The following is a 13,607-nucleotide window of genomic DNA, read 5'->3' as shown; positions in this document are numbered from 1 at the left end:
TGTGCCTACAGGTATTCATTCATCTCTGAGAGCTGAAGCTAAGAAGTTCTGTGTTTAGGGTTATGTTTAGGTGCATACATTTAAAGATATACTGTAGTTCACACAAAAATGTTAATTCTGTTATTAATTTCTCACTCTCATGTTGTTCCAAACCCGTAAGACTTTCATTCATCTTCAGTACACAAATTAAGATATTTTTTATGAGATCTGAGAGCTTTAGCATATCGCGCGCATGCATCGAGCTAATCTCAATAATGTCAGTAGCTCGCAGGAGACAAATTGTTCAATAAAGTCGTTATTTTTATTTTCTTTGCACACAAAAAGCATTCTCATAGCATTGAAAATTAACATTTCTTTCTTCTGTTGAACACAAAAGATGATATTTTAAAGTATGTTGGTAACAGTTGCTGATAGCCATTGACTCCCATAGTATGGAAAAATACTGAAGTCAAAGGCTTTACCAATGTTTGTCAAAAAGTAAGACAAAAAGCTTGTGAATGCTGAGAGTTACATGACATGCCAGATACAATGCTTAATTTATACTGAGCACATTCTGCAGCAGAGTGAATCACTGTTTGCTAAAAAAAGAAGAGATCCTGAGAGATGAGCAAAAATTTCTTTTCAAATAATTGTAAAAACAACTACTTCTGATTTGCTGCTTCAGTTTTTTATGATCTGTCACCTATTTTGTATGTAAATAAATACATTTATTTTAAATATATTTAATAAAATACAAATATATTTATAATGAATAAATAATTAAATATTATTTAAATTACAATTCTACATAGATGGCAAGAGGAAGTAACTTAGGCTTAGATAAACCCCAGATATACATTAAAACTATTGACAATGTTTATTACTTGATTGCCAAATGCAATATTGTCATTGTATGGTTTTATAAGATTAATTTTATTTTATTTCATTATGAAAAAAGCCATTGATTTATTATTATCTGAAATGCAGGTAATGAACGGAACACATATAGCAATATTTCATGGTTTAAAAAACATTTGGTCACAACACCAAGCCAGGCTCACCTCACCCAGAACTTCATCATTCTGTAAGCAAAAAACTCACCTAAGTCACCTACAGACATCAGTCCTTCAATGTATGACATGCACACTGAGGTCTGATATCTCTGCCAATCATAATGAGCATAATTTGGCTAGTGCCTTTGTCATTAATGATGTTAATTTGTGCTGATTGACATTGCCATCTGACCTGCTAATAATAACCTCATCCAGTGCTGTTCTGTTATTGAAATGATGTTTGCTACCTATCTGTCCTATGAAAGTGTAGCTGTGCTGGGGAACGACATCATCTTTCGTTGTGGCTGTATGAATTGTTTTTCAGAGCTTGTGTGGGAGGCTGCAAGCAGGAGTTGTGCTCCGTTTTGAATGATCATGGTAATTAGTGCAACGCACACACTGAACAAAAGCCATCTTGAAACTAGAACATGCATACAAATTAAAACAGTCTATTGCTATGAATGACGTTTTTCTCCCATTCTCATCTCTCTTTCAGGTGGCCAATCTGACATTTGCATGAGCTTGAGCATGGGCAGGATGGGAACGGTATGTTGAGACAACAGAGATGACTCTATATGTCACATGGTTTCATTGTTTGTTGAAGACAGAATGGATAAATAAAATGTCAGGTTTTATCTATCTTTTGGAGTATTGATTTGTTGGAATCTGTGAAGAATTAAACTGAACTGTGTTGACCCTTTAAATGCTAACAACATGAATATGGTTTATTTAACCCTCTTTAGCCCCTGTCTGGATTAAAATGATTTATAACGTATTTAGTAGGCTACCTTCTTTTATCCATATAATCACATCAGAGATTGTGTTTAGATAGGCTAGACTGGCAGGGTCCCTGTGTGACTTTTAAAATGGTTTGTGTAAAATAAATCTCTGAACAATAAGCCAACTTTATCACCCCTTTCGACTTCAGATGATTTTCTCTTGAACAGCAGTAAAATAATCAGGTTGAAGCTGTGTTTTTTGTTTATTAGTCTGCAGTGACATCAACTGGCCATTTATAGAATTGTCCCGTAATATTTAGTCCTCTTTTTGGGGTGTTTGATACATTTTGTAACATTTATTTATTTATTGCATTTTGCAACTGAACATCTTTTTTTTTTATTCATGCAAGATTAATTTAACTTCATGTTTGAATAATTGTTGAAGAGTGAATAATTGTTTAAAAAAATAAAATAATGAAGCGATCATGAAAATGTTTTATTTTTTTTATTTTATATATATATATATATATATATATATATATATATATATATATATATATTTAAAAACAGCTACTTGTCACTTCTATGCATTCCTTTTCGTCATTTCAAATAAATAAATACTTTTTATTTGTATGTGTGTATGCATATGTATTTGCATTTTGCAACTGGGCAACTATTTTATTTTATTGATTTTTATTTATTTTTTTTTAATTCACCGCAAGATTCATATATACTCATGTTTAATCCTGCATTTGCACACTCAATAATCACTGTATGAAATGCAGTGGAACTTGTGGTTATGCAGCAGGTGTCGAGGGAGTTTTGTGTGAGCACACTTGCTCTAGGTTACCAGTCTCCAGGCTGTCTGCAATGGCCCCATGTTGCTCTATTTAAAAACTGATTTTGACACACCAGAGCACAACAGAATAACTGCTTACAAATCTTGTTCTAACAGGTCATGGTATTTAAATGTTGAGGTGACAATGGATAATCAGATTGATTTGTAACAACTGATGTGTCTCAAAGTTCTCAATTCTCATAAGATCACATCATGATCCTTCTCCAAATGGAATGGAGAACTTAGCTGCAAAACAACAAACAACAACATATCAAATAGCACTCACTAGAGAAGAGATTAAATTTTAATGCACTCAAGCCCAAGCAGTGATCAAAATACAGTAAGCCTGCTAAACTGTCTCTTTAAATAACACATACAGTCAATACAAGTATGTCTTTCTTTTTTTTTTATCTCTGCTCAAACCCGTTCTTCAGCTTTCTGGAGAAATTCATGTCAGCCAATAGCATCACCAAAGCCAACACGTTTCTGCTGCTCTGAGATTTCAGTACAAACAAGCAAATAACAAGTCTTTAGGGTATGAGTAAATATATGAATTATATACACAACAACATTGAGATGAAAGTTTAAGAAAAATGAAAATTTAAAACTGGAAAAATAATAATAATAATAATAATAATAATAAAGTAATGCTACAATAACAGTTAGTAAAATGTATTTTTTAACTGCAGTTCGTGACAGTAACCACGTCCTGCCCCACTCAATACAAATGTCAAGTCTGAATAGGAAGTTTCACGTGTGTTTGCGTTCTGCATATTGTATTACGAGGAAGGTCATTACTGTGTATCCGTTTTGACAACTGCTGGCTCGTAACTACGCTGCTCGGGCGTGGCAGTCGATACCTGTCTGCTTTGCTCGTGGCCGTGTTTACGTGCGCGCGCATCTCAGGTATCTGTGGTTCTTTAGTGCTATGAAGTTACGCGCTCGGCAGGAACCGATGCAGAACGTGTATTCTGGCATATTCAAATGATCCGAGGCGAAGTCCGAGAGAAATGTTTATCTCGTAGTTTATTCTGATACAAAATAATTCGTTTTTAAATGGCTTCATTTCGGTAAGTTTTAACCCGTCGTTTATAGTGTGGGGGAAACAATGAAAGACATACACCTGTCATCCGATTTATGTAGCAATGGTAAGAGAGTTTGTTGTCTTACTTATGTAAGAGCCCAATATAAATTGCAGTGTGATTTTATTATGGTTTTTTTTTGCATGTAATGTGAAAACTTGAGATTTAAATGACGTATGTTTTTTGTTTTTGTACTAGTTGCACATTTTAGTAGTTATAAGTTTCATCAATGTGTTGTCCTTTGGAAAGTCTGACATGTTTATTAACATATGATGACATATTTGTTTAAAGGACTAACATTCCTTATTGTATGACCAGCCTTTCAGTAAATGACTGGCCGCTGGCTTTGGTTGTTCCCTATAAAAACACTATGTAAACTTTAAAATATAAATAATATTAAAATGTTGAAGAAAGAGTAACAAAATGGCAGGCTATAGTGATGAGTGATTTTTTATGTTTTTATAAAAAAGCATTTTATGTGAATAAGCTGCTTTAAAAAAAATGGTTTTGAACAATTTTGTTGGACATTTTACTCTCTGTTTTGGCAATTAAACCTATTATTGTTGTAACGTAGTTCCTCTTTTTTTCTTGTGATCAGGTTCAGTAATAAGGATCTTCTGTCCCGCCTCTGTTTGTGTGTTTGACACGGGGGTTTGCAACACGTCTTTTAGTGTAGACAGCTCTAATATAAACTCTACAGTCACCACAGCAGCTCTCGCCATCAACAAATGGAGCAACTACAATTTCTGGATGGGCTTGTCGCTGGCCGTGCTCTCAGCTTTCCTCATAGGAGGAAGCATTATACTGAAGAAGAAGGCGTTGCTGCATTTGGCCAGTATTGGGGAAACGAGAGCAGGTAAGGCAATTTACATCAGAATTTACATAACGTCAAAAGTGCCATCAAATTCTGATGCAATAAACCTTGCATGGAGTTTATCCTTTAATATTCAGAATGTTGAGTTACTGGTTTTGTTTTTGAGGGTATTTTGATTTAATGCTAATTATTTTACTTGACTGGAAATAGTTGTGAAATTGGTTGAAACTGGTTCCTTCTTTGTTTGTGCTTACCTAATAATGACCGAATCACCAGCAGGCTCTGTTTTGTGTTATTAATCAAACTGAATATGTGAAAATGCTTGTCTGCTTAGCTGAGGGAGGTCATGGGTACCTGAAGGACTGGTTGTGGTGGGGAGGCCTTTTGACAAGTGAGTGCAGTGCAAAGCATCTCTCAGCCATCTTCCTCTGATGACTCCAACAAACGTAGATAACATCCTGCCTTTTTTCGCAGTGGGTGGAGGTGAAGCGGCAAACTTCACAGCGTACATGTTTGCTCCAGCCACAGTGGTGACCCCTTTAGGAGCTCTCAGTGTTCTTATCAGGTAACAGCACCACCCTTATTCACCCTCGCCAATGGTTTGCTCCACATAATGCTGTGTAACCTTTATAAGCCTGTGAGTCAGAGGACTAGTATATTTAGAAATATATATGACTATAATGTTAAAAATCCTGAATTGCAATATGTTTCACACAATTAAAGTACATTTGAGTGAGCTATAGGGCCCAGGTAAGACCCAAAGTAATACTACAGTATGTTGTACTCATGCATTTATTTGATAAAAAAAAAAAAAAAAAATCAAATGTCTCCCCCAACATTCAGAAAAATAAAAATAATTATATAGTCTCAACATAGGCTGAAATTATGTCATTTCTTTGGCAAATGTGATTTTGACACATACTTGATGTTCAAAGAGTATGCCAATTGATAATTTCAATAACAAATGGCCATTTCATCATGATATGATGATTATAAACATATACCAAGAATAAATCATGCACTGATCTCCACCTTGTTCTTCTGAACTCATGAGATAACGGCTGAATAGCCCTTTCTCATTACGAGTGCACTGATTCTGTCTATGGCCTTTTGTGTTTCCTAGTGTTTTCACTAGAACTAAATGGAAAGGTATTAATGGTAATGTTTATTTACTCTCTTCAGTGCAGTTCTGTCCTCCCACTTCTTCGGAGAAACAATGAATCTGCTTGGAAAACTTGGCTGCATGCTCAGCATACTGGGAAGCACTATAATGGTTATACATGCACCTGAAGAGGAAGAAGTGACGACGCTTACAGAAATGACAGAGAAACTGTTGGATCCTGGTTAGTGTTTCAATACCTTTATTTATAGAACTAAAAAACATGTTATAATGGATAACAGCTGTTTTTCTGCTTCTCCTAAAGGTTTTTTGGTGTTTGCCAGTACTCTGCTGGTTGCTTGTATGCTCCTGATCTTCTACGTCTCCCCTCGCTTCGGTCAAACTAACATATTAGTCTACATAAGCATCTGCTCTCTGCTCGGAGCGTTCACTGTGTCCTCGGTCAAGGGCCTCGGCATCGCGATACGCACCATGTTCTCTGACCTCTCAGTGGTCCGTCACCCTCTCACCTGGATTCTTTTGCTGACCTTAATCGGATCCATCATCATCCAGGTCAACTATCTGAATAAGTCGCTGGACACCTTCAATACGCTCTTGGTATATCCCATCTACTATGTCTTCTTCACCACCGTAGTCCTGAGCACCTCTGTGATTCTCTTTAAAGAATGGGGAGCCATGTCAGGAGTGGATGTGGTGGGCACCATCGGGGGCTTCCTGGTGATCGTGATCGGAGTGAGCATGTTACACCTCTTCAAAGACATGAACATGTGTTTTGAAGATCTAAGAAGCAATCTTTATCAGCCACAGAGCCCGTCAAAGATGGAGGACAAGCACATGCTCATAGAGAACATAGACAGCCTGCCGCCTATGAGAGAGGAAGGGCCCAGAGTCTTCATCATCAGCTGAGACTGGATCAGATCTCAGCTAGTTTGAATATACAGTTTAGTAATATTCTCATTTAATTGATGTTAATTGGTGATTTCCTCTGCTGAAAACTGTAGTACTATGATGCACTGATTTGAATTGGCTGCTGCTGAGTACATTGATGAAGCAGATTTTAAATTTTTTTTAAATATTATTTTGCTGTTAGTCAAATTTGTGTCTTGAATTCAACTTTTAGCAACGTTGGGAATGTTTAAATACTGAAACAGTGTGAAACAGAGCATGACGCAGCAGAACTTTTCAATCTTGCTGCTGAAAACTGCCAGTGAAGCACCTAATATACAAAATATTTATTTTTCCTCTCTTGAACGGATGGGTTATATTTCCAGAGAATTATCTTAAAAATAGACCGGTGAATTGAAAATATTTGCATACATTTTGAATGGAAAATAATAAATATATATATTTCATATTTCACAGGAAATATATTGTTTGTCTTGAAAAGTTCAAAACATTTGTTTTTCACATACTATTAGACAGTTTACAGACATGCCTCCCCCCATTATGAGACTATATAATGCTCATTATATTATATTATATTATATTATATTATATTATATTATATTATATTATATTCATTTGTGTATGGTGTGTAACAACAGGTGTGTGGGACATCAGAAGACAAGTGGTCATATGAAACACATATGAGCACTGGTAAGGTGTATTGGCTGACCACAGCTTGTGAACAGATAACCTCATCTTAGTAGCAGGTGAAAACGGCTTTTATTTTGCTCACTCAGTTTCCGGCGTATAGTGAATCATTTACAGGCGTCAGGAACTTGCTATCCATATGTGAGAGTCGAAGGAGGTCTGAATTGACTATGATGCTGATTCATACGTAATGTTTCTGGACCAAACAAGATTCATGAGTAGGCCTGAATCTGTGCTGTCAGGATTCCACAGAAGATTCAGCAGATCTTCCTTGGCCCAGTGGCCTACTACACAGCCCCAATCCTCGTGTGTTGGTTTATGTATTGTTTTGTCTTATTTGCTTATGCTTTCAGTTGCATCTAAAAGCAGTATCACATTCAGCGACTAACTTTCCATAGTACATTTACACAGATTTGAACAAAACAAAACAAAACAAAACAATTGATAAATAATGTGTGGGTTATTTGATTCTGTCTTGCCAGAGGCATCTTCCTGTAAACGAATAGCTCCAAACGACACGGCAGACAAGACTGTATTTAACTTTTAAAGCACTGGGTCAAATGACTCTGCCCACAGAACTTGTATCCTGTATGATGGCATTTGTTTCTATCAAGCTGCTTTGATCAAAAAAATTTCAATTTTACATTGAATTTTTTTTATTAATTTATTTAAAATCACCTCTCCGCCCAGTGTTAACTATACGATGTTTCTTTTTAACATTGCACCAGCATTTATTGAGAAAATGAGTCAAATGCATAAAAGCATATTCCGTGATAGAATTTAAAGAGTTTATTAATAGTGTTTTTTTGTTTTTTGTTTTGTTCTACACATGATTTTTCACGGTGTGCTCCAATATTCATTCAGATGTCCTGCCTTAAATCTTCCAATTGCAAGAAAAACAGCAACAGGGCCAAATGGCCTTTCTCAAGTTGCACCAGCAGATGGCATACTCTACACTCCAGTCAATCTCACATTCCCAGGCAACAGGACTCAAAACAACTTCATAGAATCTCACAGAGCTTTGCATAGGTGTGCCTGAACATATGACACTATTGACCAATCAGAATGCTCATGCTTCTCACTGTTGCTAAGATACAGTGAAACAGTGTTGTAATGCAAAGGGGTTAAAAACTGAATGCTTAGAATTCAACTTTTGAATCAGTTCACACATACATTAAATGCTTGAAACAACTTTTAAATGTAGTAAAAAAAACTTGTTATATAGCCTATTAAGCCACATTTAATATATATATATATGTGTGTGTGTGTGTGTATGTATGTATGTATGTATGTATGTATATATATATATATATATATATATATATATATATATATATATATATATATATAAAGAATATTAATGACTTGAATTAGACTTATTAGAAAGAATGGCTGCTGAAAATTCAGCTTTGCCAGCACAATAATATATTTTATTTTATAGCATATTAAAATAAAAAACAGTTATTTTAAATTGTAATAATATTTTACAGTAATACTGTATTTAATGTATTTCTGATTAAATAAATGCATCTTTGGTGAGCAAAAGTGTGTGTGGGGGTTGGGAGTATAATACTGGTACTTTTTGTTTACCTTTTAGATTAATTTTATAAAACCCTTTATAATATAAAATTTAAGATATGTTGTGTGTGTTATAATGTAACTTTTTAAAGTGATTTGCAGGGGCTTTTATTGTTACCTTTGTAATGCCATTCTTATAACTTTATGAAATGTATATCATCTTTTGTCAAACAAATTATATTTATAAACTTTTTTTTATCAGAACTGAGGGATATCTTTTCAGGAAATATCAGATCAGTGGTAGGATAAGTCTATGGGTTTAGTCTATATTTTTGGACAGTAATGTTGATCCAGCATCAACAAACTATGTTGATCCAGAAACATGTCTAACTTGGCAAAATCATGGCAACCAGCTTTCAGCCGAGATTGGCCCATGAAGAAAAAGCATTTCTTTCAGCCAGAAGTGTTTTGTAGCGCTGGCGCGGTTCTGGCCCGTTATCTTCTCACCGTTGTCCAGACTTAGCCAATACTGATGCTTTTTTAAAGATCATTATTTTGTGTATTTGGTGTAACAGAATATGTTGACATGCTTTAATGTTAAAAAACACATAATTTTTCAAATTCTGTACATTATTGTAGGTCCTCTATGCCCCGCCTCTCTCAAACACATGGTTTTCTACAAAGTCCCTCCTTCTGACAAGAGCAGTCTGCTCTGATTGGCCAACTGAACCAGTGCATTGTGATTGGCCTAACACTGCAAGCATTTTTCAGAAAATGTAATGCCCCTTTCCATAATGAGCTTCATCTATCAAAATAAATGTAAAGACAATTAATAATGTCCTTAGTTTTAACATTAGCTCAAGCCCGAAAGGGGAACAGAGTGGTGTGACAGGCACAGTGACCAAACTTGCATGTGTTTTCAATACACAAGCCATGGACGGTTAAGACCCTGTGACCCTGTCTCTCTCTCTCACACACACACATAGCTTTGCCTTTGCCAAACTCTACCTTTGAACAGTCAACAGCAAATAGTTAAACTAACAACAAAACATACTTAGAGTAGCTGATTCAGAAGCACCAGATTGTCATAACAAAGTGAGAATGACCTTGTCTCCTAGGTTCACGAAACGGTCATCCGTAAAATGCGTTGCTGTTCTGTTGTAAGTAATCTTAAAGATACCTAAATGCACCTACTTTAGAAATGCCAAATAAAGTGCTTTTGCTTTCGCCCGTGCTTTTTTCACACAGCATCTCCCTGACATGGCTGCTTCAGTGTGGTTAACTGTGGTTACTGAAACCATGCCTTCTATCTTTGCGTGAACATTTGGGCACATTTTAGTACAAATGGAACCAAAAATGTTCCAGCTGCCCTTGCATGCACAAGCAAACAGCAGGCCCGGCACAGGCAAATATAAATAAATAAAGACAGAAACCTCATTTGTCTGTTTTTAACTATTTTTCTTCGCCAACCGTTAACAAATAAAATTAATTTAAAATGCATAAAGTGCAAAACAGAGTGCAATATAGTGCAAGATATACATGTTTTGTCAGGGCATCCCTCCCGAACCAGTCGAACAGGTCTTATAAGTGTAGAGGTTCTTCCAGGGTATAATAATTTCTTGGAACAGGCAACAAGTGGATGAAACCATGGTGAATCTCCTGGAAATACACTGAGTCACTCCTCAGAAAAATCTATGGCATTGGTGAACACGCCACGGCTGGATGCACCAAATATTCCTCAACGGTTTGATAGATATAAGAATTCTCAAGCTCCCTTTGATGAGCCACCTAGCCGCATGAGAGAGCCCATGTTAGATGGTCCTACAAGACCTTATGCTCCTCCTCCTCGGTATGAAGGCAATACAGGGGGATTTGATGGGTCTGGTGGACCCGTGAGGTGTCCTGGACATCGCTTTGATGCCCCTCAACAGTTTGAAAGATTTCCCAAAGCCCATGAAAGACCTGTGAGATTTAACAACCCAGCAGTATCACACAGGCCAATGAGGTACACAGAGCCTCGTAACGTGAGATTTGACTCTCAAACCCAGTTCATTATGACCACCCAATCCACCAAAACAGATTTGCTAATCCACCAAGGTCAGGCCCCTGTGGTAATCTCTGCTGTACCACTACCTAATTTCAACATTCCACCATGAACACGTTTGGTGGCCCGGCCCAACAGTTTCCCATGCAGCGAAATGTTTCTCAAGCATCTAACTTCAGTGTGACAGTCCCTATGTCATCGGATTTCCAGGGTTCATTTAGACCTGCTCCTTTCCCTGGTCCGGGTGTTGGAAATGTTCCTCAGCCTGTACGTGTTCCTTCCTCATGGAGTCCTTTATGTTAGTTAATGTTAAAGAGTTTCTTTTGTTAACTTGGGAAAATAAAGTTTCGTTTTGTCTTGTGAATTGTTAGATGATGGGACCCTCAACCCTTTATGCCACCAAACCAAATATCTTTCCAGCCTGGTGAGAATGTCTTTATTTAACCGAATCGTACACTACTGTTAACTTACCAGCCTACATTTGTTTTGATTGTGGCTTCTACTTCAGACCTGTATTATAAGTGAATTGATTATTGAATCAGGTTCCCAGTTCAGCAGCCTGAGCCCGAGCCGTTGAGACAAATAGATGTGAACGATCTGTAATAAAAACTTCTATCCACTGGAATAATAAAACCTGCACAAACGGACTCAACGACTGGTATGCATACTGTATTGTATTTCATTTATTACTGTTGGACAATTAAATAGCACCAAAGTTTCAAGGTTGGAAACTACATCCATCTTAACAAATTAAATTAAATCTAAAAATATTTCAAAATATTTGATGCATTGTTATTGAATTAATTAATTTATTTCAGTTAACTAGTTGTATTTAAATAATTTACCCTTCTAGCTTGTCTGCATGTGTCTGGGCTTATTTATTCACTTTCTGCACTTCCTATTCTTTATATTTCAGTATAATAAGCGTACTAACATTAGTTAGAATAGCAATTTTAAAATAAATCTAAAAGCAAGTCTGAAAAAAATAAAAAATAAAATAAATATTGTAAACGGCAACTGCTAATGAGTGGTCCTCTGCTGTCATCTACTGGATATATATGTGTTAATGACTATGAAGAAAACCATTATGATGATGTTTATGAGGATAGCATCGCTAGATTTATATTTGAACAATTGTGCATATGCTTGTTCTATGCTTCTGTTTTGTATTCCTGTTTTTTTTCTGAATACTGATGAATTTAAAGGATTGGTAGTGGAGGGAGGGAATAAAAAATACATGTTTGTACTGTTTAAAATGTTTTCAGCTCTCATGCTGTGTTCTGGTCATTTTTATCTGAAAGGATTTCCTTTTCATTCAGAAAATGCTACTTAATGTCACCACAGTCGACGGCTCCCAAGAAAAAGGTTACGATAAACTGCCTCCCTGGATGAATCAGTGGCCGTGCATCTCTGCCCACCCACGACCATCGGCTGGAAGGCAAAGGCTGCCCATCTGTCCAAGCCATGCAGGACTACTTCAGCCTAGGGCTGGACAATATATTGAATGATATGATCATGTGCATCTCGTCAGTAAAGCCGGTTCTGTGATTAGCGGTAAATCCCCGTCACCTGCTTTCAAATTATCACTTCAATAATGAACTCAATATATCGTAGCTTGTCAGTGAACAAAGGCTCTGTGTATTAACTGGCACTCAATTTGAAAGCAGGTGATGGGGAATTTACCGCCAATCATTGAACCAGCTTTACTGATGAGATGCAAATAATCATATCAATCAATATATTGTCCATCCCTTCTTCAGCGCTCTTTCAAGGCATTTCAGAAGGTGCTGGGCCTTATGGCTTCTGCATCTCCATTACTTCAGCTGGCCTGCTTTGCATGCGACCCCTTCAGTACTGGCTTAAACCATGAGTTCCGTCCATGCTTTGCACCATGGATGCAAGCGTATAAAGGTGAGCCAGGCCTGCAGCGTGCTTCTTCATTCTGGTGAGTACCTCCTGGAATCGCTATTAACTTGTGCTCGCTGAGAACAGTGCATGTGTCAGGCAGGTTGAACCAGGGAGCAGTCATGCTATCATGGAGCAATGTCCACTCAGAAGAGTGGATGCTCCACCCTCATATGGTCATACAATCTGGGAGCTCTTTGCAAGGCAGATGTCGACCTTTTCACCTCAGAAAGCAACTCTTACAGCCCAATACATTTTTTGAAAGACAAGGATGCGTTGACCAACAAATCGCACAACCTCCTTCTTTACGCTTTTCCCCAGACTGCCCTGATCCTGCAGGTAATCAGGCAATTCAAGGAGTGGAAACACAAGGTTCTGTTGGTGGCCCCCTCTGGAAGACCCAGCATTGGGTCACAGAGATGTCTCAGCTGCTTCTAGCAGCCCAGTGGCCCAACCTTCTGAGATGAGATCAACTCTCTCAGACAAACAAGATGACATGGCATCCCTGAGAAGGTGCTAAACACACTATCTCAGGCTAGAGCACTGTCGACAAGATGGCGGAGGAGACACGATTTCTTGTAACATATCTCTGATATTGTCCTTCCTGCAGGAGCTTTAGATAAGGGCCATTCCCCTTCCATGCTTAAGGTCTATGAAGCAGCCATAGCAGCCTTAAACACTCCTATAGCTGGCCAGTGGTGGGCCAGAATAACCTACAGTAGTTCGCTTTTTGAAAGGGTCTAGGATGCTCAATCCTCCCCGCCCTTTCACCATCCCTACTTGAGACATGCCCAGGTTGTTGAGGGCTCTGAAAGAATAACCAATTAAAAGTTCTGCCCTGTTCAGGTGGTCAGATCATCTTTTTGTATGCTTCAGTGATCACATCAAAGAGTCACCAGTCATGAAGCAAAGTCTTTCCAAATAGATAATTGATGCTATCAAG

General features: G+C 37.3%; 1 protein-coding gene across 1 annotated transcript; it reads left to right on the top strand.

Moving 5' to 3' along the window:
- Positions 1 to 3,393: 3,393 nt before the first annotated feature.
- LOC113064335 (magnesium transporter NIPA2-like) lies at positions 3,394 to 6,952 on the top strand. Its single transcript, XM_026235072.1, has 6 exons — positions 3,394 to 3,736; positions 4,269 to 4,526; positions 4,819 to 4,875; positions 4,959 to 5,049; positions 5,667 to 5,827; positions 5,909 to 6,952. Exons 1-6 carry the CDS (start codon positions 3,697 to 3,699, stop codon positions 6,508 to 6,510), a joined length of 1,209 nt encoding a protein of 402 aa, XP_026090857.1. The 5' UTR covers positions 3,394 to 3,696; the 3' UTR covers positions 6,511 to 6,952.
- Positions 6,953 to 13,607: the final 6,655 nt, after the last annotated feature.

The sequence above is a fragment of the Carassius auratus genome, chromosome 46, assembly GCF_003368295.1.
Source record: "Carassius auratus strain Wakin chromosome 46, ASM336829v1, whole genome shotgun sequence".
In the NCBI taxonomy this organism is placed as follows: Eukaryota; Metazoa; Chordata; class Actinopteri; order Cypriniformes; family Cyprinidae; genus Carassius; species Carassius auratus.
Note: the sequence above shows the minus strand (reverse complement) of the source record. Positions and strands in the feature narration are given on the sequence as shown.

Coding starts and splice junctions, on each gene's coding strand:
- LOC113064335 (XM_026235072.1), top strand. CDS start 3,697: ATGAAAGACATACACCTGTCATCCGATTTATGTAGCAATG. Junction 4,876..4,958: donor GTGGGGAGGCCTTTTGACAA/GTGAGTGCAGTG, acceptor CTTTTTTCGCAG/TGGGTGGAGGTGAAGCGGCA. Junction 5,828..5,908: donor AGAGAAACTGTTGGATCCTG/GTTAGTGTTTCA, acceptor CTTCTCCTAAAG/GTTTTTTGGTGTTTGCCAGT.